This window comes from Symphalangus syndactylus, chromosome 12, assembly GCF_028878055.3.
Source record: "Symphalangus syndactylus isolate Jambi chromosome 12, NHGRI_mSymSyn1-v2.1_pri, whole genome shotgun sequence".
NCBI classification, from domain to species: Eukaryota; Metazoa; Chordata; class Mammalia; order Primates; family Hylobatidae; genus Symphalangus; species Symphalangus syndactylus.
The window spans coordinates 103,043,512-103,067,896 of NC_072441.2; the positions used below are offsets into that span (position 1 = coordinate 103,043,512).

The following is a 24,385-nucleotide window of genomic DNA, read 5'->3' on the forward strand; positions in this document are numbered from 1 at the left end:
TTTCTCTATCCTAAGTGCAATAGGAAGCAATTGGAAAATGTTAGGAAGGAAAATGATGTCAGATTTGCATCCTGGAAAAAATTACTTTGGCTGCCCAATGGCAAAAAGATTTAGTACAGCAACTATGATCATGGGGAGTCCACTTTGGAATTTATGGCACTGGTTCTGATGAAAGGTGATCATGGCTTGAATTGGGCATTGCCAGTGAAGTTCAAAAGAAAAACAAGATAGATATTTTGGAGGCATACAGTATAGAATCTAGTGATGGATTGCCTGAGCATTGGTTGGGGGAGCAGAAAATGGTGACTTGTGGGTTTCTGGCTTGAGCTTCTGGATGGAAGATGAACCGTGGGAGAAGAACAAATTGGGGGTAGAAGGTGGGGTATTAGTCCAGGTTTAAATGTCTTGAATGTTAACCATCCAAATGATGATAGGAAGTTCACAATTGGATATGCAGGCTAAGCTTAGTAGAAGTTCTGGGCTGAAAACTATAAATTTAGGAGCTGTCAACACATAGTACAGAAATTCCTCTACCTTCAGATATTATTTATTGATAGGAAATACCTAAAGCAGAAGTGCCAAGGAGTTCCAAAAAATATTATACAAGATTAGACTTACAGGACTGAAGATGAGGAATTAAAAATGAACAGGTAAGCAGATTCTATAAAATGCAAGTCTCCCAAAATTGCTACAGCATTGAGACCACAGCTTATACTAGAATGTGGCAAATAAAGTACAAATCAGTATTTCAGAAGCTCTCAAAGATACTTTGATGAGTATGCTACATTCTGGAGTAAGCCACAAACATTGGAAGGTGGCTCATGTCATATAATTATTCATGAATAAAGGTCCAGGTACATGTCACAAGTGTGCACACCACTAGGCTTGAGTAATTGGGAAAGCTAGACATGTCAGATGAGATTAAAACAAGTACAGCACCATAGATTGTATGTTAGTATGAATTCAGGAGGGGAATGCCTGGGAATTTGATGTCTGTAATAAGCCTTGGAAATTAGAGTTGCAAGAGATAAGTATGTCCTTTATCCCCACCCCTTAAACCATTATGTTCCTTAAGTATTAGAATACAACTAATAATTATTTACAAGCTCTTACATTCTCTGAAGGTTTTCCTCCTGCACTCAAGACACATGGGGCAAAATATCATTGTTTAATATGTTCCCTCTCCTCCTAGTGCTAAAAGCTTAAAAGGAGTCAAAGTGACTTCTTTTGCTGACCACTATGAAGAGGATTAAGTGAAGCCTATAGGACGTGTCCCTCCTCTTGATGGATGCCTTCTCCTGATTCCTTTTCATCTGTTTCTTCTCGAGTCCATTATACTACTGCAAACTGACATTAGAATTTTGGTTGCCACTGATCCACTTTATGTCCAGATCTCTTGATAAGTCCTTGCAAAAATAACTGTGACTCTGACTTGGAAACTCTCAGCAACCCCCAAATTTCCAAGGAAAGTGATACTATATTACATATCTATTTTTTCTCTGCCCATTGATTAATATATTAAATGAGATAATTTATATTCATCCTAAGAAATTGTCTGAAGTGAGCAAGAGTAGCACATAATGGCTAGTACCTTTGGCCTATTAATTTTCTTGTCACCTGAACTGAGCACCAGGAATCTTCACTTCAGAAAATGTTAACTTGGGTCATATCAGCCTTTAAAAAAGAAAAACACAGTGATGTACTTTACCAGTATTTGCATCCATAAATTAATATTTTTGTATCTTTCATTTCTGAATTACAGAAGCAGATTCATCAAACCTTGAATGATAGCTCTTAGAAGTGACTGGCCCAATGTTAAAACTGAGCACAGGAGAAATGCTCTGTGTTTTAACTGGGCAAGGAAGCTTGCATAAACCAGTCATCATGAAAATCCTCCTCACTGAGGTGCTTCTCCCTCTCCAACCCTCTGTCCCACAAATTTCTTCTTGATCATCTTTGTACCTTTTATAAATATCTGTTATTGCGCTTATGAAACTAGATGATAACTAGACACATATTTGGCACTATATCTAGACTGGCAGCTTCTTGAACAGCTTTACTTTAATCATCTGGTCCCAGGCAGTAGAGCAAAGTTTAACTAAAGAGGGCAGGCTCTGGAGGCCAACTGGATTTCATTTCTGACTATTTACCAGCTGTATGATCTTGGGCAAGTTACCTATCCTCAACTTATTTGTAAAATCCAAATAATACTTCCCTCATGGAGTTGCTGGCAGGATTAAATATAGATTTTTCTAAATTATAGGCTTAAAACTGTTAGGAAATTTTTTGACATGAAAGAATTCCATACTTAGTGCCAATTACTGCTAACCAATAACAAAGCAGAGGGAAGTGGACATCTGAATACATCAGTGCAGTGCTAAAAACCTTGCACACTGGTCCAGGCCTCTCCTCTTGTCTTTATTGATAGTTTAGCTCAGAGGCTTTTAGTATGAATCCCACATCTTCTCAAGCATGTACCCCTCAAACCTACCAGCCCCCAACACCCACACCTGGTTTAGAAAGGTTTGTAGGCATCCTGTTTGTCACAGTGACAGGCAGCCGCTACTGACATTTAATAGGTGAAATCATAAATGGGCCCAGGGATGCCATGGGCTCAGAAAGGGAGAGCGGAGTCTACACCAAAAATTATTCCACCCAAAATGCCAATAATATCTTACCTTGAGAAACACTGGTAGTGCCCAGGTTCTTTTCTCTACTTAAATGCAAAACCAACTTTTCACAAAATTAATATACTATTTCATAAAGTCAGGATATGCCAAAGATCATGCCATATATGTTACAGAGCATAGACCAACTTGAAAAATCTTTACATGTGTATTCTGTTATTTCTCTCTTTTCTGTGTGTAAGTTCTTTTCAAGTTACTACAGTGAGTTTCAAATTTGTTATTTAAGAGTTCTGTTATTCCGTTAATTATGATCCGAAGTTTAAGATCTGTGGTGTTGAAAAGCACTCCTAAATATACAAAGCCCTTGAACTCCTCAATGTACAAAGATCTTGTTTGGGTCAGGCATGGTGGCTCACACTTGTAATCCCAGCACTTTGGGAGGCTGAGGTGGGAAGATTGCTTGAGCCTTAGATTTTGAGACCAGCCTGGGCAACATAGTGAGACCCTGGCTCTACCGAAAAAAAAAAAAAAAGCTAGGCATGGTGGTGTGCCCCTATAGTCCCAGCTACTCAGGAAGCTAAGGTGGGAGGGTCACCTGAGTCCAGGAATTCGGGGCTGCAGTGTGCTGTGATTGTGCCACTGCACTCCAGCCTGAGCAACAGAACAAGACCCTCTCTCTTAAAAAAAAAAAGATTGAGTTTGATAATCAGGAAACTTAACCAAATCTTATATGTAAGCAAATAAATATGTTTTTATTTGTTTGTTTTGTTTTGAGACAGGGTCTCACTCTGTCACCTAGGCTGGAGTGCAGTGGCATGATTTTACCTCATTGCAACCCAGCCTCCCAGGCTCAGGTGATCCTCCCACCTCAGCCTCCCAAGTAGCTGGGACTACAGGCATGTGCCACGATGCTCAGCTAATTTTTGTATTTTTTGTAAACACAGGGTTTCACCATTTTGTCCAGGCTGGTCTTGAACTCCTGAACTCAAGTGATCCACCCACCTTGACTTCCCACAGGGCTGGGATTATAGGCATGAGCCACCACACCTGGCCAAAATAAGTTTTATTAGAAATAACTCACTTTGGGAGGCTGAGGAGGGCAGATCACTTGAGGTTAGGAGTTCAAGAGCAGCCTGGCCAACATGGGGAAACTCCATCTCAAATAAAATACAAAAATTAGCTAGGCATGGTGGCGTGCAAAAAAAAAAAAAAAAAAAAAAAACGAAAAACTAATGCATGTGAAATTCAAATATTAGTATTCAAAATAAGATATGAAAGTAAGAATACAAAATAGGATGATATCACTGGTTGATATGATTAGTGAGATGAAGATTATTAAGGCAAATTCTTCCGATAATTATTAATATACAACACAATTAATATATATTCAATCTGCAAGAGTCATATATACAAATATGAAATAAACACCTTAAATGAGAAGAAGAGAGAAAACATGGAGAATGAAGAAAGTTGGGTATATTCTTTTGAGTCTTCCCCTCCCATATCTCCATCTGAGGCCAGCATGACTAATATTGAGTAAGGCAAATAAGTAATTATTGTGCTCTGTCTTTTACTGTTATCGAAGGTCACTGTTTAACACTCCCTCGCCATTCCCCTACCATTCCCCTCTGCCTTAAATTCATTAAGCTCTATTCTTTGTATTTCCTGATAACAGCTGACAAGGACCCACTCTCATCTGTAATGACAGGTGAGAGTATTGATAATAAGTAGAGTTAATAAAGCTTCTCCAGTGATTTAGAATTATAACGCTCTGAGTATTATCATCAGGGGAATAGATGAAAAAGCCCATTTCACGTGCAGTGTCCTTCAAACTGCTGGTTATGAAATCATTTTAGAGGGTCTGCGAAATCACTGTGGAATACAATGAAACGTAATAGAAAATATGAGCGGACACTGTGGGATATCGGTCAGAGTGGTGGGGAAAAACTATAGGGAAAGGACACAAACCTTCTGAAAGGTCAGAAGGTTCTGCAGAGCCCCGGGGGAGAATAGCTGAAGGCAGCTATTCTATAACCTTGAGGCATTGGGCAAGGAGTAGATACAAGGGAGTGTAGGGAAATTTATCTTAAACAAGCTTGTTTACTTATGTTGACCAGGAACTGACCTTTGATCATCCGTGGGGATGGTCCCCCTGAAAGGGGAACAATAAATGTTAATTACCTAAGAGGTTTTTAAATTTCTTTCTCCAGAAAGAAAAATTTCAAGCGTCTGTATCCCATTCAGTATTCCCTAAAATAAAATCAAGTTTGTCCTGAAATGTGGTTTAAAAACTGAAAATCTATTTTCTTTGATTACCTCATAAATAACAAGAGTTTCATATCAGCTCCCCTGTCTCTTCCTCCTCCACCCTTTTCCCCTCTTTTACGTTGTGCCAATCACACAGGTGGATGCTCAGTATCACCCCACACACAAGATAAATAAGCTTGGAAGGTTTCCTAGCAACATATTGTTCTGGGAACCTGCTCTGTTTCCCTGAACAAGATGAAGCCAAATATCCTAGAATCTCAGCCAGATGGGAAAGGATTAGCTTATTGAGAGTGTTATTGCCTTTTTTGAATATTTCACTTTGAAATGAATCTCTTAATATAAGTAGCAAAAGTGACTTTTAAAAGGACATGTAAAAATATCCCTTTAAAAGGACTTTTTTTTCTCTTACATGTAAAAAAAATATTGATAATAGTTTGAAGTTTAAAACTATAGTTTCAGAATTCTCTAGGCACAAGCTTCCAGTACGTAATTCAGTCACCAGTGAGTGGATCCATTTTAGAACCATGTAGAAAATACTTCCACATGGGACTAATTAATACTCAGCCTGGTGTCCAGTGGTAATGGTATTCCTGCTGTAAAAATACTGAAATACTTCCGATCTGGTGGGAAAATGGCTCCTGGAGTAGGCTGTCTCCTCACAATACCTTTAGCTGCTCCCCTTGGCCCTTGTATCTGCTCCTAGGGAAACATTGGAGACACCTTGTTACTGCTTAAAACCCTGAAGCTTCCCCTTTTTCTATAGCTCCAGGGCTATTTTAGTGCTAGTGATTTGCAACTACTTCTTCAGAGTCTATTTTTGGTTTTCTCAGTGTATGATTAATATACAGAGAGAAAATAAAACTAAAAGAAATTGAGACTGCTATCAAAGCCAAGAAAAATAATGTCGTCATTTTGTTAACACATGATTGTGTATATTTCCCTTGTTTATCTAATGATCTGTGAGGCTACACAGTTGGCAGGTGGTGCTTTCCTTTCTATTGCACTCTAGTTGGTCACAGTATGCTTGTTAGAGGTCTCTGGAGATGGAGTAATAAAGGATTCGTGTTTCTCATAACAATATTCAGCAGTGGCTTTGCAATTCAGTTACACCCTGGAAAATGTCCTCACTCCTTGTTTGGCTGGGGAGACATTCCCCCATCAGCCAGATGAATATTCTCATAATGTGGTTGTTGACTGGTTTGTATCATCTATCAGGTTTGGACTGAATTTGTGAAACTTCCCAATTGTGGTCAGAAGCAGATAATTCTAGTACTTCATAGTGTTCCTGGATAAGAAGAACAAAGTAATTAGAATAAGGTGGGGAATGACACCTGGTGTCTTTGTTTTTTATGTAACAAACTATCTGGCCAGATGCCAGAGAATTAGTACTGTCCTCATCTTAATGAAAATAAGGAAATTGTGAGATAATTTTATATTCATGCTAGATGCTTTCCATTCTCTTTTGCTCTCTCACTCATATGTATATGTTTTCTAAATACCATATTTTAAACTCAACAAGGAACAATCTGTTGAGGGCCTAGTATGAGCCAAATACCGCTAGGTATTATGGCAGATACTGAGGGCAACACATCATCCTTGCCTTCTCAGAGTACGCAAGAAGTTTGCAACATAGCACGTTTGTAATCTTAAACCCAACAAAAACATTAAGGTGTTGCTGTTTAAAGGAATCATAGGCTAGGCACAGTGGCTCATGCCTGTAATCCCAATGCTTTGGGAGGCTGAGGAAGGAGGATCGCTTCAGCCCAGGAATTTGAGACCAGCCTAGGCAACATAGCCAGACCCCATCTCTACAAAAGTTAAAATAATATAAGTAAAGGAATTCTATAACTTTGATTGTCCAAAGAAAGGCTAAAAGTAGATTTAATATGTATTATGGAACAGAATAAGTTCTAATATGTTAATTTTGATTGAATACTTATTTAAAAAAAAATTTTTTTAAATGTCCATGAACCAGGCATTGTTTTAGATAACTTCTCTGTTAACTCATTTAATTCTCCTGACACCATTATGAGGTAGAAATTTTGTTTACCTGCTATTTTATAGATGAAGAAAGTGAGGCTAGGAGAGTTTTTTTGTTTGTTTTAAAAGACAGGGTCTCATTCTGTTGCCCAGGCTACAGTAAGTGGCCGTCATAGTGCACTGCAGCCTGGAACTTGTGCGCTCAAGCACTTCTTCCGTCTCAACCTCCCAAGTAGCTGGGACTATAGACATGCACCACTGTCCCCTAAAGAGAGGTTAAATATCTGTTTACTGAGGGCTTTTATATTACGCTGTGCTTATTTGTTTATTTTTAAAATTCTAAGAGTCCATTGGAATCTAGTCTTTTTTCAGAAAAGAGTAAACTGCTGTCTTTTATGGATGACATAATTTTAGCAAGAAATAAATGAGTTGTTTAGATGACTTTCTATTATCTCATACAGCATAATGATTCTATATTTGAGTTTTCATTGTCACACACTAAAACCTTTCTTTTCAGTATACTAACACCATTTTAGAATATTTTTCTTTTCTTTTCTTTTCTTTTTTTTTTTTTTTTTTTTGAGACCGAGTCTTGCTGTATCACCCAGGCTGGAGTACAGTGGCACAATCTTGGTTCACCGCAACCTCAGCCTCCCAGGTTCAAGCCAGGCTTATGCCTCAGCCTCCAGAGTAGCTGGGATTACAGATGCCCACCACCATGCCCCGCTAATTTTTGTAATTTTAGTAGAGACGGGGTTTCACCATGTTGGCCAGGCTGGTCTCGAACTCCTGACCTCAAGTGATCCACCCACCTTAGCCTCCCAAAGTGCTGGGATTACAGGCATGAGCCACCACGCCCAGGCCATTTTAGAATATTTCTTGTAGCTCAATTTTTTACTTGTATAAAATAATAATTTTCATTTTCAACGTAATAGAAGGATATGAGTGAATTATACTTAAGAAAGTTAAAATTAATAGCACTATTAAATACATTAACAAGAGAAGGTTGTGACATCAGCAATATTATTTATAACAGAGGTGGACAAACTGTAGCCTGTTTCTGTAAATTTTCTTGGAACACAGCCAGGCTCATTTGTTTAGGTATCACCCATGGCAGGTTTTGTGTAATGATGACAGAGTTGAATCTTTGCAACTTAGACTATATGGCCCACAAGGCCTAAAATATATACTGTCTGGACCTTTACAGGAAAAGTTTGCCAACCCCTACTCTGGAATCTCTATTTTTCTCCTAACTTTCAGTTGAGCATGTTTCCTTAGAATGCCAGAAATTTAACTAGCAAACACACCTGAATTTTTTTTCATAAATGGTGTCCTTGTCCAACATGGTTTTCCTCAAATCCCTGCAGGTACCAACCAAGAAGCTGAAGAAATATGAGAAAGAATATCAGACAATGCGAGAGAGTCAGCTGCAACAGGAAGACCCAATGGATAGATACAAGGTATGAGAAATATGTTGCACCTATCAAAGTACCTTCTTTTTTGTTTTAAATGAGACTGAGTCTTGCTGTGTTGCCCAGGCTGGTCTTGAACACCTGGCCTCAAGCAGTCCTCCCACTCCAGTCTCCCAAGTAGCTGGGATTACAGGCACGAGCCACCATTCCCAGCAAAGTACCTTTTTTTTTTTTTTCTCTTAAAGCAGCAGTTGTGGCAAGTTCAATTCCCTCTGTTCCTCCTTGATTGATTTAGATGCGCTCTGATCATGCTAGCTGTCCAGGTATGTTTTCATTTCAGGAGACTCCCAAATAGCCAACCATAATATTTCTTTTCTTTCAGTTTGTATATTTGTAGGTAACTCCAGCTGTTGCATTTATACTGGGAATCTTCATAAGAAGCTGAGAGAAAGAGAGGGGAAAAAGAAAGTGGCTTTCTACTTTCAAAAATGAAACAAAAAGGAAAAATGGCAAAGTACTGTTTTAGCTGTGCATGATCATATCCACAAAGACTTTTAGCAGGTGAACTGTTCCAAGACTGACACAAGGATGTTTCAAACTTGCCTCTGTCTGTAGCACATGTTAAAAATACCAACTCACTTGGAAGGAAAAATAAAAATCACAAAGGTATATTGAACACAGTAATGGTGTTTGTTGCAACATTTATTTCCACAAATGAATTTATAACAACAGTGATATTTGACTTAAAGTATGAAGTTTCAAAATCAAAATAATTTCATTTTAATACGTTCATTAATTGTGAATCTCTTCAATGGTAATTAGCAACACTGTTCCCAGGATGCAGTGTTGGGAAACACTTATTTCCAACTTATTTTTTTCCAAGTAAAATATCGTCTCTCTTCAACATGCTTTAACTTTTCAGACTCACACAGATACGTAATAGCTCCTTCTCCCTCCACATCAATACACTAAGATAAAAAAATAACTGTATTGTCAGCACTGAGCAGCAGTGCCAAAATCTCCTGCCAAGAAATGGACTGTGTGGCATTATTAATTAAATCACCCACATTGGGATGACTTCCACTTTTGTAACTAGAGTTATCTTTATGTGGTCAGAGCTGGACATAAGCAGCATAGTCACACAGAACATTTTATCTCTGTTGCTGAATTGAATAGCATGGGATGTGTGCGGAGGAACATGGTAGGAGTATGTAGATTTTGTAGTCAGACAGACCTGAACTCAAATCTTGCTCATTTTTTAGAGCACAGGATTTGGACTCCAAATTGAGGGTTTTAATCCCTATGCCACCATTCAGCATCTTGGACTAGTTATCGAACCTCTTCCTCATCTGTAAAAGGTATAGTGTTTCTGATTCCTTGATGGATTGTTACAAGGATGAGGGATGCTGTATGTTAATGACTCAGCTCATAGTTGTGTTCAATAAATGGCTGTTATTTTATGAAGCCTACTACTACAGATTATGCAATTATTACTAGAATAATGCCACCTTATGTGGGTCTTCCCCTCTAGTCCCTTATTGATTGATCTTATTTCTCTCAAGTATTGCCAACCAATAATCTCCCCTTGCTTATAGAAGTGGTTCAAGATCTGATTATAAAATCCCACATACTTCTATAGCAGATAACTATTTATTAACAGATAATGTTTGAAGCTAATTTTCACCACCAACATCCCCTCAATAAAACCAGCTTTTAATGTAAATCACATAGCATGCTGCTTTAGAAAGGCTTGAAGGTAGTAATTATAAACTATTATTAAGCATCCAAAATGAAGCTCTCCTTTTGCTAATATCATTCTGATTTTCTTATTACTACCATTATTATGAATAAATTCTGTGAAGAGTGCTTTAAAATAAGAGAGAAATGGAAGACCAAACTTGTACATTTAAAATCAGGCTGGAATTGAACTTGTTATTGTGTCTTAAATCCTTTTTTGTGACAAAGCAGGTATGTATACATTAATAGTAAGATATACATTATTTTTAAAGTACTTATAACATGTAAGATTATCAATATGTATAGTTTTTATTGAGAGATCAAAGTAGGATTAAACTTCTTGTTTTGAAAGCAGGCATTACTTTTTAAGTTCAAGTATTGTTGATTCTTATTTGCTCATATCTGATACCCTCTATTGCTATTTCTTTTAGATTATTGTGATAAATTGTCAGTACATTCATCTAATGTCTCTGTACTCTTTTAATAATGTCTAGGCATTTGTCCTGCTAATACACTTGGCAAATTTATAGTTCTTAGATTATAATTACATCTTCAAGGTGGCAGTCAACAACATAAGTTTCTAACCATCAACATATTTGGTTTGTAAGATGATCAATATGTAGTTTAAGAAGCCATATTATAATTATCTTAATTAAAGTAGCAAAGTTAGAAAATACCTTTTACATCTTCTAAATTTAATCCTGTGAAGAATAAGATCTCTGTCCTGGGAATGAGCACTTTGTAATTCATAGATCTTGGACTAGGAACCCAGTTAATGTAAACTCTTAAAGACTGACTTGGGAAGATCTTTGAGGGCACTGAGTGAGAACTTGCACCAGTTCAGTAACAACCCCTCCTCAACATTAGAATCTATATTGCTTAAAAAGTCATTTCCACACCCTTGCTTGCCATATGACAAGAGAGTTAGAAGGTTGTGGGAAATTTATTTTTTAAAGCCCACATATGTTATATAATAAGATATTTTAAGAGGTATTTCAGTTCAATGCTATTTCTTTTAGACATGGTGGCATACGTAAAAGGGCTATCACAGGGAACCTAGAGGTGGGAATAAAGATCCAGCAATGTAGAGGTAGCTCTCAACAGTCATACTTCTTGCTGTATCTATGTAAACATGTGTTTTATGTCTATTTTTATGACATATGCAGATATCTTCATGCTCAGGTTATATCCCTGTAGTCACCTTTATTCAACACTTAAATCTCAACCACAAAGAAAGAGATGAAATAATGTCAGTATAAATTTAAATTTTAAAACTCGATGTATCATGAAAATCTTCTGGAATTAGGAAGTAGTGATGATTGCACAACTTTGTGAATATACTAAAATCATTACATTGCACATTTTAAAAACATGAATTTTATGGTATGTGAATTACATCTCCAAAGGAAAAAAAACCAGAATGTTCCAGGAGGATTGTCATTTAGCCTACCCTTTTCCTTTCATGAACCCTAAGTCACACCAGAGGTACCTGTTTAGAAGCAGCAGGGAGAGCTTCCTGTTGTGTATCCATATTTGTAGAATAAAAGCCAACACAGTGGGTGGTACATTAATTTTTAGTGATGCCCATTAATTTCCAGATAGAACATATGTTGTACATTATATGTATACACACATATAAACATATGTAAGTAGGTAATACACACACATATATGCACTGCCTGTGCTACCTGGTCTTGGCATCAGTTTATATTTTAAACTCAGTGAACACCATAATGACTTCTTTATAGCCTTTACTCTTTCTGTTTCTCTTCATGACTAGATTCCAAGAGACAGAAAGGAAACTTTTTTGAAAGAACAATGTAGAATGTTTATTTCAAATCTCTTTTATCTTCCTTCTTAACTTGCACCTGACCAGGTTTGTGTAAAATTCTTTGTCTACTCTAACATTTTGGTTTGTAAATTTAGTGATTGATTTCTAATGAAGTGAAATTAGGATAAAGATTTGGCTGTAGAATAAGCATGTTTTCATTTTTATACAGGTTCCCAGAAAACACACATTTATCAATATGTGTAGCTGTTTTAGTATATTTCAGAAACCAGTAACTAAGCCCTTAAGAAGCAAAGTTACCAATTTCAGAAATTAAAATATTTTCTATCTTAAAGAGATGAATTGTTTCTATTGTGAGGAAAGTTTTCTAGTGATGGTATCAGTTGATGGTACTTTTTGGAGATCTGTAGCCTTCATCTACCTTTGGAGAATGATATGCTTTTCTGGTTTAATTAAAGAACTACTTGCACAAATGTGAGTTAAGCCTTAAAAAACACAGCTAATTGGCCGGGCATGGTAGCTCTCACCTGTAATCCCAGCACTTTGGGAGGCCGAGGTGGGTGGATCACTTGAGATCAGGAGTTCCAGACCAGCCTGGCCAACATGGTGAAACGCCACTTCTACTAAAAAATACAAAAATTAGTTGGGTGTGCTGGCAAGCACCTGTAGTCCCAGCTACTCGAGAGGCTGAGGCATGAGAATCGCTTGAGCCTGGGAGGGGGAGGTTGCAGTGAGCCAAGATCATGCCACTGCACTCCAGCCTGGGCAATAGAGCCAGACTCTGTCTCAAAAAAAAAAAAAAAAAAAAAAATGCCAGATGCAGTGGCTCACGCCTGTAATCCCAGCACTTTGGGAGGCGGAGGTGGGCAGATCACAAGGTCAGGAGATCGAGACCATCCTGGCTAACATGGTGAAACCCCATCTCTACTGAAAAAAAAAAAAAAAAATTAGCTGGGTGTGGTGGCGGGCACCTGTAGTCCCAACTACTTGGGAGGCTGAGGCAGGAGAGTGGCATGAACCCAAGAGGCAGAGTCTACAGTGAAACAAGATCACGCCATTGCACTCCAGCCTGGGCGACAGAGTGAGACTCCATCTAAAAAAAAAAAAAAAAAACACACACCCACACACAGCTAGTTAATTAAATTCAGTGAATCTCCCAAAGCATAATAAAGGTTACCTGTTCTAGATGGGAAAATACTAAAAAGAATCTGGAATGCTTAAACTCTTTTGGGTTTGGGACACAGATATTATTATAAATACATAATTTCTAATTGAAGTGTCTTATCCATGCTCAGTACAATTAAATTTAGAATGTTTAACCTCATTCTTGAGATTAAACATAGTAATTTTTAAAATCAAAATGTAATTTAAACAAAGAAAATGATTCCTCTATGTTTCCACAGAGTTTTTTCTTGCACATACTGGTTTTTGTACAGCAATTGCTCCTACATGTAATTTCAAATTAAGCTATTATGCATAGTAAAAATAATACAAATGAAATATTTGAAATAATGCTTAATTGTACTTTTTTGCCATCCTTTTTTTTAATTTTTTTAAAATTTTTTTAATTTATTTATTTATTTTTGAGACAGAGTCTCGCTCTGTCGCCCAGGCTGGAGTGCAGTGGCGCAATCTTGGCTCACTGCAAGCTCCGCCTCCTGGGATCATGCCATTCTCCTGCCTCAGCCTCTCCGAGTAGCTGGGACTACAGGCGCCCGCCACCACGCCCGGCTAATTTTTTTTTTTTTTTTTTTTTGTATTTTTAGTAGAGACGGGGTTTCACCATGGTCTCGATCTCCTGACCTCGTGATCCGCCCGCCTTGGCCTCCCAAAGTGCTGGGATTACAAGCGTGAGCCACCGGGCCCGGCCACTTTTTTGCCATCCTTAAATATCTAATGCAATAGTTTAATTTTCACATTTCTTTTAAACTTGACAAATGAAGAAAAGTTTAAATTAGGATACATTTCTTACCTATAAAAAAGAAGGAGTAGACTTTAAAAAAAACTGTTGGACCCTTTCTTACTCAGGGGAGTCAAGATAAGTGAATCTGTCTTTGAAAAATGTTTTTCTGGCTGGGCGCGGTGGCTCACACCTGTAATCCCAGCACTTTGGGAGGCCGAGGTGGGTGGATCACTTGAGGTCAGGAGTTCAAGACCAACCTGGCCAACATGGTAAAACCCTGTCTCTACTAAAAATACAAAAATTAGCCAGGTGTGGTGGCACATAACCTGTAGTCCCAGCTACTCGGTAGGCTGAGGCAGGAGAACCTCCTGAACCTGGGAGGCGGAGGTTGCAGTGAGCAGAGATCGTGCCACTGTACTCCTGCCTGGGTGACAGAGCAAGACTCTGTCTCAAAAAAAAAAAAAAAAAAAAGTTTTTCTGCCATAGCAAATAAACTTACATTTTATTATTTTTTCACATCCCAAAAACTGTGTTGGCTTTTGGAAATATTATGTTATGAAATAATGTGCTTTTAAGGAATAGTAATAGACACAACGATGGTTTATATATGCCTATGATAACTTAATGATAAACTTCAGAAGGCTTCCACTTTGTCTTTGAGCTTGGATAACCCAGAGAGTTCATTGTTATAGGATGGTGAAGATGCAAAACTAAATCCTTTCGGCTTCTCAAGCAATATAGCTAATAAGGAGTGGGCGATTTCTAACAATGCTGCTCTACTGAGTCCCTTATACTTAACCCTTGGGGGAAGAATATGCTTTAGGCACACTAAGAATTTCTAGTATGTTTATTGATGATCTTCAGAGTTTTCAAGAAACTTTAATTTTTAGAAAGTTTTCTTTTCTGTTTAAGTATTACTGAGAAAATTACCTGACACTAATATGTTTCTATATCATCTAGAATGCATTTGCTTTTTGAAAATTTGATTTGTGTACTAGAGTAGAGCAGGGATCTGCAGACTGTGGTTTATAGGCCAAATCTGGCTCACTGCCAGTTTTTGTAAACCAAGTTTTATTGGAACACAGCCACACCTGTTTATTTATTTATTGTGTATGGCTGGTTTTGTATGACACTGGTAGAGCTGAGAAATTTCAACATAGACCATGCGACCTGCAAAGCCTAATATATTTACTGTCTGGCAATTTACATTAGAAGTTTGCCGATCCCTGTGCAAGAGTATAACCTAAGATAGTTTTTTAAGCCCTAAAAGAAATGCAGTCTGTTTGGCCAGCTGTCATTTATTACTGACAAGATTTTGTTTTTAGTTTGACATTTAAAAATTTGAAATTTTCCACTACAAAGATAAAATTGGATGTGATGAGTAAAGGAGGGAAGCACAAAAGCTTCAAATATCCGTATTTTCTTTCTCAGATCTTCATTATGGACAACATAGATATTTAAACATTTTATCTGTAGACATTTGAAAACTTGAATATGATAGCTGTCAACTCTTTTAAAAGAGGTATCCAAAAGAAAATATGTGAGAGTTGAGTGTGTTGTTGCTAATAAATTTGCACTGAGTCTTTTAGGAAAACATTTTCTCCTGACCCTTAAAAGTCTTTAAAAACATGTGCCAAGAATTCATCATAGCAGCAGACAACACCCAAAATATTGAGCTAGGGTTTATAAAGCCGCCTCCCTGCTCATCTTTTTTTCCTTTAAAGCTTAGTTTCTTTACTTTTAATTACCAGTTTACATTTCTCTGGTTTCTCATCTTGAAATAAATAACGTTCACAATCCCTTGAACTGCTTCACCCAGACTTCAGCCCCCAGGTACACAGGAGATCCAGGATCCATTTTTCTTTTGCATTGCCCTGCCCAGCAATTTCATTCTTTTGTCTGAAGATGAACTATTTTGCAAGATTTCTGACCTTGTCATATAAGGAAGTTCCTTCCACCCAGCTTTAACAACACAGTATCAACACCTCACACCGTAGTTCCTTAATAGTTCCACATACAGCATTTTAGTCATTCATGCAAACTGTAAACAGCAATGTGGAGAGGGAGGAGTTTGAGGATGAGTCTTCCTGAGTTGAGACTTGCCCACTGGCTGCCTCAAGTATCTTTGTTCCATTGAATGTTTGCAGTCACAGAGAGAACTTAGAGTTATATGACACTCGAAGGAAAAGCAAAAGAGCATTAAGAAGTGTCTGTTTTGTTATTGCCATTTTATAAAAATTTTAGTAGGTGTTCAATTTCATTGGATATTCTTTTTTTTTAATTGTCTTTGTACCTATGATTGAAAACGGTAGTTGGTCTATGACTTTTGAGGAGGTAAGTTTTTTTTTTAATCTATGTATGTCTGTAACATCCGTGTCTGTCTCTGAAAAATGCAGTATCCTCCTCCCAAAAGTTACTAACCAAACTTTCCCAGCTGTACATCTCCTATCCATAAGGGGTGAAACTATGAGGACAGTTGTTATCTGCTTTTTGTTCAAACGGTGTCAGTTGTGTGAGATGGGGAGTATATGTTTCAGACAGTGTGATGTGAGTTTTAAGAGTTATGTAAGCAGTGTCTCCTGTAATCTTTTCTGAAAGGCAAGAGGGAGCCAGTTTGCCTGTTTTGTTTACAGGCTTTGAGCATTCAGCACATCTGCTTGTGCAAACTTACAGCATGTGAATTTCTCTGGGCTGACTAGGTTATTGGGGCTGACTTTAAGTCTGTCTCCCACGGGCAACCCTTGTCAACATTTCAAAATGAACCAAGCAGGGTTACTGCCTTTCCTAAGACCATCAAAACCAAACTCTCTTCTCCATTCTAGCATATAGGCAAACTTTTTCTAGAATCGGTCAGTACTGAAAACGGTTTTGGCTCCTGGAGAAGAACTGTAAAAGACAGCCAAGTTAATATAAGCTCTGTTTAGCCCTCAGTAGGTAAGTGTGGGCAAGTTCTTTGTAGAAAATCTCCATCTCATAGCAGGGTCTCACTGTAGTGCTCAGTAGCACTCACCCTGGGTTCATACTTTGGAGGATGATACTGCATTTTTTGGCCCCATAGCTTGCTTTCCCACTTGTCTGTGAGTGCAGAGCAGGAGTCTGACACTTCCCACTGTGCTGCTTGCTTTGCAGACACCAAATTGAAGCTTCTTGCTAAAGCAAAAGCCAGTAGGCCTGCCCTCTAGGCTATTTTGCTTTGCAGGGACCCTGAGACACTCAGTTTTTCTTCCAAATCTTTTCCTACCCTTGCCCTTGCCCCTTTAGCTGTGTGTCTGTAAGGAAGGGTTTCAGTTGCAACAGTCATTGTAATGAGAAATTACTAGTCAGAATTTCAGCTGAACTCACACTTCTTTCTTATATAACAGATAATCCATTAGACATTTATCTCTAATCAACAGTGAAGTAGCTACCTGGTATGATTTCTAAATACTTGAACAAACTACTTTTCCATGAACATCCTATGACTTTACTTGGAGGTTACTTTAACTCAATTCTAAGCACGTAATTGTAACCTGCAAAACTGGTAGTGGCAACATTTTCACTTGTGACAAATGAATGTAATGTACATAATAGTCGAGGGAGCTTTTTGTACTTTGGGGTTATACAAGTACAATTTCAATAGCAATAGGACACTTAACTCAGGAATACCTATTGAAGTAGTCTTATCTTAGTTTCTTGAAGAGATTTATCAAGAAATGAGAAAAATCTCTTCCCTGGCTAAGCAGCCTGCATTGTGAAATATGTTATGTTGAAATTGTGCTGGTATTGTTACTCTTTCCTGGCTAGGAGGAAATTTATTGAAAAAGCTTCTCAAATCTTTTTTTTTAATCTAAGTTTCCTATATGTTTCTTTTTCCATGAAAAGGAGTAATAGATATATCAGAAATAAAGGCTAACTCTCCAGCCCCTGCTAGAAATTGTGTTACTTAGGCAAAGATTGAAAGATTTCATTGTAGAAGCTCTGGCTTTTTAGAAATCTGTTTTTTAGTCTCCACATTTATTATGCTTCTGTGGGAGGGCGGAACTTCTGTAGCTTGAGGGAACAGGCAGAATCTGATGAGTACAAGTTGCCTTTACAAGAGCATTCACAGTTTTCTCAGGAACATCTAGGGAAAGAGTTCCTCACAAGGCACCACTTCTGAGGGGTTACATTATATCTTGGTCAAAAACGAGGATCCAATATGGTTTTGTGTAGAATATGACCTTCTAACAGAAGTAGACTTAAAATTTTTTTTCTCATTTTGGCATCTTATCCCTTTCAATGGAATTAAAATTCTGAATTGCTTTTTTTCTTAATAAAACTATTTTTAAAATCCTATTACAAATATATATTCATTATAGAAAACTTGAAAACATTTTTAAAAGGACAAGGACAACAATAAAGAAAATTCACTACCTACAGTTAATATTTGTTGTTTATATTGTTATAATGAGATTCTCCAGTTATTTATCGGGGGTTTTTAACCCCCTACAAGGCAGTGTAAGCATTTCCTGTTATTATATTTTTTTCTTTCTTTTTTTTTTTTTTTTTGAGACAGGTTCTCACTCTGCCACCCAGGCTAGAGTGCGGTGGCATGATCACAGTTCACTGCAGCCTTCACTTCCTGGGTTCAAGTGATTTCCAACCTCAGCCTCCCCAGTAGCTGGGATCATGTGTGCACACCACACCACCTAGCTAATTTTTTTTTTTTTTTTTTTTGAGATGGAGTCTCACTCACTCTGTCACCCAGGCTGAAGTGCAGTGGTGCAATTTTGGCTCACTGCAAGCTCTCCCTTTCAAGTTCAAGCAATTCTCCTGCCTCAGCCTCCCGAGTAGCTGGGATCACAGGTGTGTATCACCACACCCGCCTAATTTTTTTTTTTTTTTTTTTTTTTTTTTTTTGAGACGGAGTCTCGCTCTGTCACCCAGGCTGGAGTGCAGTGGCACAATCTCGGCTCACTGCAAGCTCCGCCTCCTGGGTTCACGCCATTCTCCTGCCTCAGCCTCTCCGAGTAGCTGGGACTACAGGCGCCCGCCACCACGCCCGGCTAATTTTTTTGTATTTTTAGTAGAGACGGGGTTTCACTGTGGTCTCGATCTCCTGACCTCGTGATCCGCCTGCCTCGGCCTCCCAAAGTGCAGGGACTACAAGCGTGAGCCACCGCGCCCGGCCCTAATTTTTGTATTTTGTTTTAGTAGATGAGGTTTCACCACGTTGGCCAGGCTGGTCTTGAACTAACCTCAAGTGGTCCACCCACCTCAGCCACCCAAAGTGCTGGGATTACGGACATGAGCCACTGCGCCCAGCTGTACCCAGCTAATTTTTAAAAAATTTTTTTGTAGAGATGGGGTATTGCCATGTTGCCGAGGCTGTCTTGAATTCCTGGTCTCAAGCAATCCTCTGGTCTCAGGCTCCCAAAGTATTGAGATTAGAGGCATGAGCCACTGCACCCAGCCTTCTCCAGTATTTTAAGACTGAGTAGAATTCTATCGTGAATTTATTTAAAGTATTAAAGTGATTTGGGATTGTTTTTCTCTTTTTTAGTAGGTATGTTTTTCAATAATGTTTTAACATTCTCCAACTATTCTAATTTTTTTTCCAAAAAAAAAAAAAAAAGACAGAAATGGGCCCTGGTGGCTGGTATAATCAAGGTGCAGTTTCATCCTGTAACTTCTCTGATGGCCTTCCCTGTTTATGGATCCTCTGCCTCTGTGAAACCCTCAGACTTTGCCCTTACCATGTGTTTCTTAACCCTTGTTTTAAAAAACAGGAAAAAGAAAGAAATCGTCTTCTCTTTCAATATAACAAACACCAGGTTGTTATATAGAAGATAAAATTAACTTCACATTACCTGGTATGCTATGATAAACTGTCTTCCAAAACATATATTTGTCTTCTAGTTTTGTGTCACTGCTTTGTCTGAGTTTTTGCCACCTTTGCAGAAAACACTGTTAGAAGTGTAAATCTGAAAAACAGGAAGGTCTCATGACATTAGTCTTTCCTGTCAGCTCTCTTTTGAATCTCCTATAACTGTTAACAGTAGCAAAGAAAGCAATTTTGATACTTTGGAATGGAAGACATGAAATAGCTATTCTGAAAATAGTTGTGAACACACCAAGTGTGTTTAGTTAAGGAAAGACCTTGCTTCATAAGAATTAGTGACTTGGTTTTTTTTTTTTTTTCGTTTTTTTGTTTGTTTTTGGTTTTTTATCATGTAACTTTGTTTCAGATTTTTCAACGTTGGGAGCAAAAATCCTCAGTAATTTATTTTACCCAGAATGTTTTAATCTGAAGTTTTTTAAAAAACAAAAAAACTAGGTATCTTAAGACTGTTGCTCTCACACAAAAATAGGGTTCAGAAAAGTAAATATATTCTTACTTAAAGAATAAAAATGTCAGCTGTTAGCAAAGTCATGAACCCATGTGTCATGATTCTTGATTTAGTGCTCTTAAATATACTCAATATGAACCCTGTCTTAGAAAAACAATTAAAGAAATGTCTAGTGGTTTTCCCCTGTTTCATTCCTACTGTGTCTCGTGGTTTCTCTTGAGGTCAAGGGTGAGACTACTGTGCATGTTTCAAATAAAGAATTGTTTGTGTCTGTGTTCTAGATCTATGTAAAAACCTCACAGGATTGGGGGGGGATATGTTCAGAAAGTTTGCTCTTTGTGGCACATTTTTTATAATGAAGTTCCATCTTGAGAGTTTAAGGGACAAGTTTCACCGGGTAGAGAACTGCAGCTGCATCGCTAGCTAAACTCACTGTTGTTTCCCAGACAGCAATCCTGCCTTCCTGTGCCACTTGCGCCTTCTCCTTTTTACACCTTTGAAAGTTCACTTTGTTGCTTGTTTTTCCTCACCAGTTCTGTTCGTTTCTGTATGTCCAGACACTAATGCCCACCTCCGGCTATTGTTCTTCTTCTGCAGAGGGAGAACCGAAGATTACAGGAGGCCAGCATGAGGTTGGAACAAGAGAATGATGACCTCGCCCATGAACTAGTAACAAGCAAAATTGCTCTACGGAATGACTTGGATCAGGTAAACTTTAGAAATGAGACTATGATGACTTCCTCAGGGCAAAGACCAGTTTGCCCTCACCACCGCCCCCACAAACTTGCTTTGTTCTCGACTTTGTTCTTGATGAATGGACGAGTGGCAGGGACAGTTTGTGTTAATTGGAGAGAGTGGAAAACACAAGCCTTTGAGAAAGGTTTGGGTCATTTCTAAATAGCATGTGTGACATACTTTCTTTATACCTCTAAACTCTGTTGTCTTTGTTGATACCTTTCCTGAACCAATGACTGTCAGCATAATTATCTGAGAACATCAGTCACCAAGAATATACCTGTACTAATGCCACTCTAACAGTAGGTGCCTTACTTTTTGTTCCAGTAAGAATTCTTCTCCATAATAAATGTGAACTTTTACATGAAGTACCTACATTAAGAGTTGGATTGTTAGATTGATAGGCATCTGAGTGGCTGAGAGCCAGACTGCCTGGTTGTGAATGCTGGCACCACCACTGCGAACCATATGACCCTGAGCAGTTCTTAAGCTGTCTATAGGTATAAAAAGGTGTCTATCTCATAGAGATGATATTACAATTAAATAAGTAAGGCACTTCAATAGTATGTGTTCATTGAATGTTAGCTGTTGCTAGAAGACCTTAAATTGTTTAGCATCCCTTGTTCTTTCCAACTAAGCTGACAGTCTTAGGATCTCCTGTTTTTTCTTGCTAGCATTTTCAGAAGTAATTGGCAATATAGAAGCAGTCTCGTGCAGATTTAAAATTACCACTCTATTTTCTGACTTCTATAAAGTAAATATTCCCAACAGATAGTGGAGGGTCAGAAAAACTGACACTCAGACTGCTGAATCTGTAAAAGAGTCATTACCTGTGGTGTAAGTATGCATTGACAATATTAAAAATACAAATCCATTAATAACATAAATCTGCTTAAATGTTTAAAATTAAAGGACGGCTGAAAATGGCCCCTGCCACAATTTCTTTTTTCCCATACAGATAGCCAATTTTATGGCTCAAAAGTTCTAACCATAGTAAAGTTGGAGATAAGACCCATGTTCAGGAAAACAGTGCTATATCTGGGAGAGGAGGACACTGAGAGAGCTGGCACTAAAGGGAGTTCAAAAACAAAAACAAAAACTGTGTTGCTTGGGACACAGGATATGGAAGGTAGAAAAAGCTGCTCAGAGAATGGTTTTTTAAAAAGTTGTGGCCCTGTTAACCACAAACCTCATTCAGCCCACCCATTTGGAAGCTGTGAGAAGTGGTATGAGAAATATGTGACTAGGAGAGTCAGAAACAAAGAAGGTAGCAGGATCTCCATTCAATCAGGGTCAATTCAGCCTTACCTCAGTGGTCATATTTTTGTATTCATGAGACTGTTGAGATAAGTCAGTGCTATAATGAAAGTCTTGGTTCTATGTTAACTTTCCAAATGGTCTTGATTCACACTTGATTCTGCCATTTTGAATCTTTTATCCATTAATAATTTTCTTATGATGGCTGACTAAACGAAACAATTTTTAAACAGTGGATTCAGTGGGGATGCAGTGAAATGAGCTAAGGAGAGTTTCAAAGTTGTTTGGGAAATATAGTTGGTAATATGTGTTAAGACGTTAAAAGGTTTAAGCAATAATAAAATTAAATTTTACTATGTACCCACTATGTGCCAAGCACTAAATAAAGCAGTTTATAAACATCATCTCATTTAATCTCCCTAATGACTCCAGGAAGCAGTTATTATTTTAATCCTCCATTTCATGAATGAGGAAACTATATAGATGAGGAAACTAGAGATCCTCTGACTTGTAAAGCTATCCTAAAAAAAAAATCTGTTTAAAAAAATGTATATACAAGGTTGTTTACTGCAGTGTTACTTATAAGAATGAAAAATAGAAATATTATTATATCTGTGTTCACTAGTAGGGGAGAATGACAGTTTGACTGTAAAATGTCTTTCTGGAATAATTTTTTTTAATGGGAAAATAATGATATAGTTTTTTTTTAAATACTTTTTTTTCTGTAAACAGTAAACATTTATAATGTTTGCATCTAAATTTCAAGGGCTACTGGCTGGCACTGGGTTATCCTATAGGGAAGGGGACCATAGTATACCTAGGTAGGGAAGAAGCCCACAAGGAAATACATAAAAATGTTACTGCTATGAATCTCTGGGTGATAAGATTAAATATAATTTTTATATTCATCTTTATAGTTTTTTCCCATTTAGAATTTATAGAAAGACCCTAAATTACCTAACCACCATAGGTTAACTAAAAATGAGCATTAGAACTTTGAAAAATCAGAAAAATAATGAACATTATAATATTCATATTATATATGAATATAATACTAATATATATAACTAATAATCAGAAAAAATTATTATCTTAAAAATCATTTCTTCACCAAGAGAATCCTTTATGTGAGTCAGTCTGGAGTCACTGCCATTATAGGTATTCTTGAAGTAATTGATTACTGAGTACCAGGGTAACTCATGATGTGAGTGCTATAACAGCCCCTGAAGAAAAGGTTCCATCAGACCTTCATTCTTCCTCTCCCTTCTCTCTTCCCTCCTTGACTCCCTTTCCTTCTCTTTTAAGAAGAGTAAGCATGGCCTGGACCCTCCCTTTTGGAGCTTTTTATCTAGATGAAAGAATCTAGATGAAAGAATAAAAACTGCTATTTCATGCATATTTCCTCCTAACTTCTGATTTTGCAGTTTCCTCCTCATTGGGGTTTATTTGCTTACCAAAAAGCTGTCCCTGCAGTTGAAGTGACCTGCCCCACCCGTCTTCTAGGAAGGGCCCTAGCCTGAGAGTGAAAAGTACTGGCTTTGCAGGCCTTCACCTAGTTTGCCCAGTACTTTCCCATTCCCAGTTCATGAAAATCAGATCTCTTAATTAAAATAGCAAAACACTGGCAAACTTTAAACAAATATAAAAGCAGATTGTATTTAAGACAATATGTAAGCAAACAAACATTAATTAGGAAATTAGGTTCTTTGCAAAAATAAATCATTCCTTACTCTGACCATTTTAATGCTAATTTCAGGCTTCCTGGGCACCAAAGGCTCTTCAGCTTTTCCCTCTGACAGAGCCTTCCTCTCTGAGAACTCGCCCTCTCGGATTCCTTAAATAAAGATTTCTCAGTGATTAGAAGTGAAAAAAGGCACAACATCTCCATTTCAGTTTCTGTTTGCTATCTGCTTTCAGGCCCTTCTTGTCCTTCCCTATTTGCAAGGAACAAAAGAGAAGAGACATGATTAGTACTGTCCTGCTGAAGACCAGAGGTCTAGGTTCCCTCTCACCATAGCAAGTTCTGTTAGACCAGAAGCTACATGGACTAAGTGGAAAATTATTTTGTTTTATTTTAAGTTGAACGACTGGCCTGGTTAGTTCTTTCAGAAATCATTTCTCAAAGATCCTCATTTCTGATACTAGGACTGAGGTAATTGGTTGATTCATGATTAAATCACACATTGCAGTGCTTGTTTCTCTCATACATATGTAGCAGAAGCCTTAGATTGCAATTAGAACTTTCAGTATCAATGAGACAATATAAGATATTGGTAAGTATTTAGACTTGATAATGACAATGTTTCTCTCAATCTTACCAAATTATGGTGCAGGCTGTCTGGCGCAGTGGCTCACACCTGTAATCCTAG

The 24,385-nt window shown here is 37.8% G+C and overlaps 1 protein-coding gene and 1 long non-coding RNA gene across 22 annotated transcripts in view; one reads left to right on the forward strand and one right to left on the reverse strand.

Annotated features, from left to right (window-relative positions):
• Nucleotides 1-24,385, forward strand: part of RABGAP1L (RAB GTPase activating protein 1 like) — an 865,831-nt gene that overhangs the window by 818,491 nt on the left and 22,955 nt on the right. For 12 of the 18 annotated variants that reach the window (XM_063627303.1, XM_063627307.1, XM_063627305.1 and 9 more), the window contains 2 exons: nt 8,243-8,335; nt 20,622-20,732. In XM_063627303.1, coding sequence (XP_063483373.1) covers nt 8,243-8,335; nt 20,622-20,732 — 204 coding nt within the window. Of the gene's footprint in view, nt 1-8,242; nt 8,336-8,669; nt 8,968-13,453; nt 16,051-20,621; nt 20,733-24,385 lie in introns of those variants that run through there. The other 6 variants (XM_063627311.1, XM_063627310.1, XM_063627308.1 and 3 more) reach the window with 2 other exon arrangements.
• The window catches only part of LOC134734565 (uncharacterized), a 66,245-nt gene that overhangs the window by 14,538 nt on the left and 27,322 nt on the right, over nt 1-24,385 (reverse strand). For 2 of the 4 annotated variants that reach the window (XR_010117651.1, XR_010117649.1), the window contains exons 2-3: nt 8,183-8,728; nt 1,592-6,180 (exon numbers count right to left, since the gene is read on the reverse strand). This is a non-coding gene — a long non-coding RNA (uncharacterized lncRNA). Of the gene's footprint in view, nt 1-1,591; nt 8,729-24,385 lie in introns of all 4 variants that reach the window. The other 2 variants (XR_010117652.1, XR_010117650.1) reach the window with 2 other exon arrangements.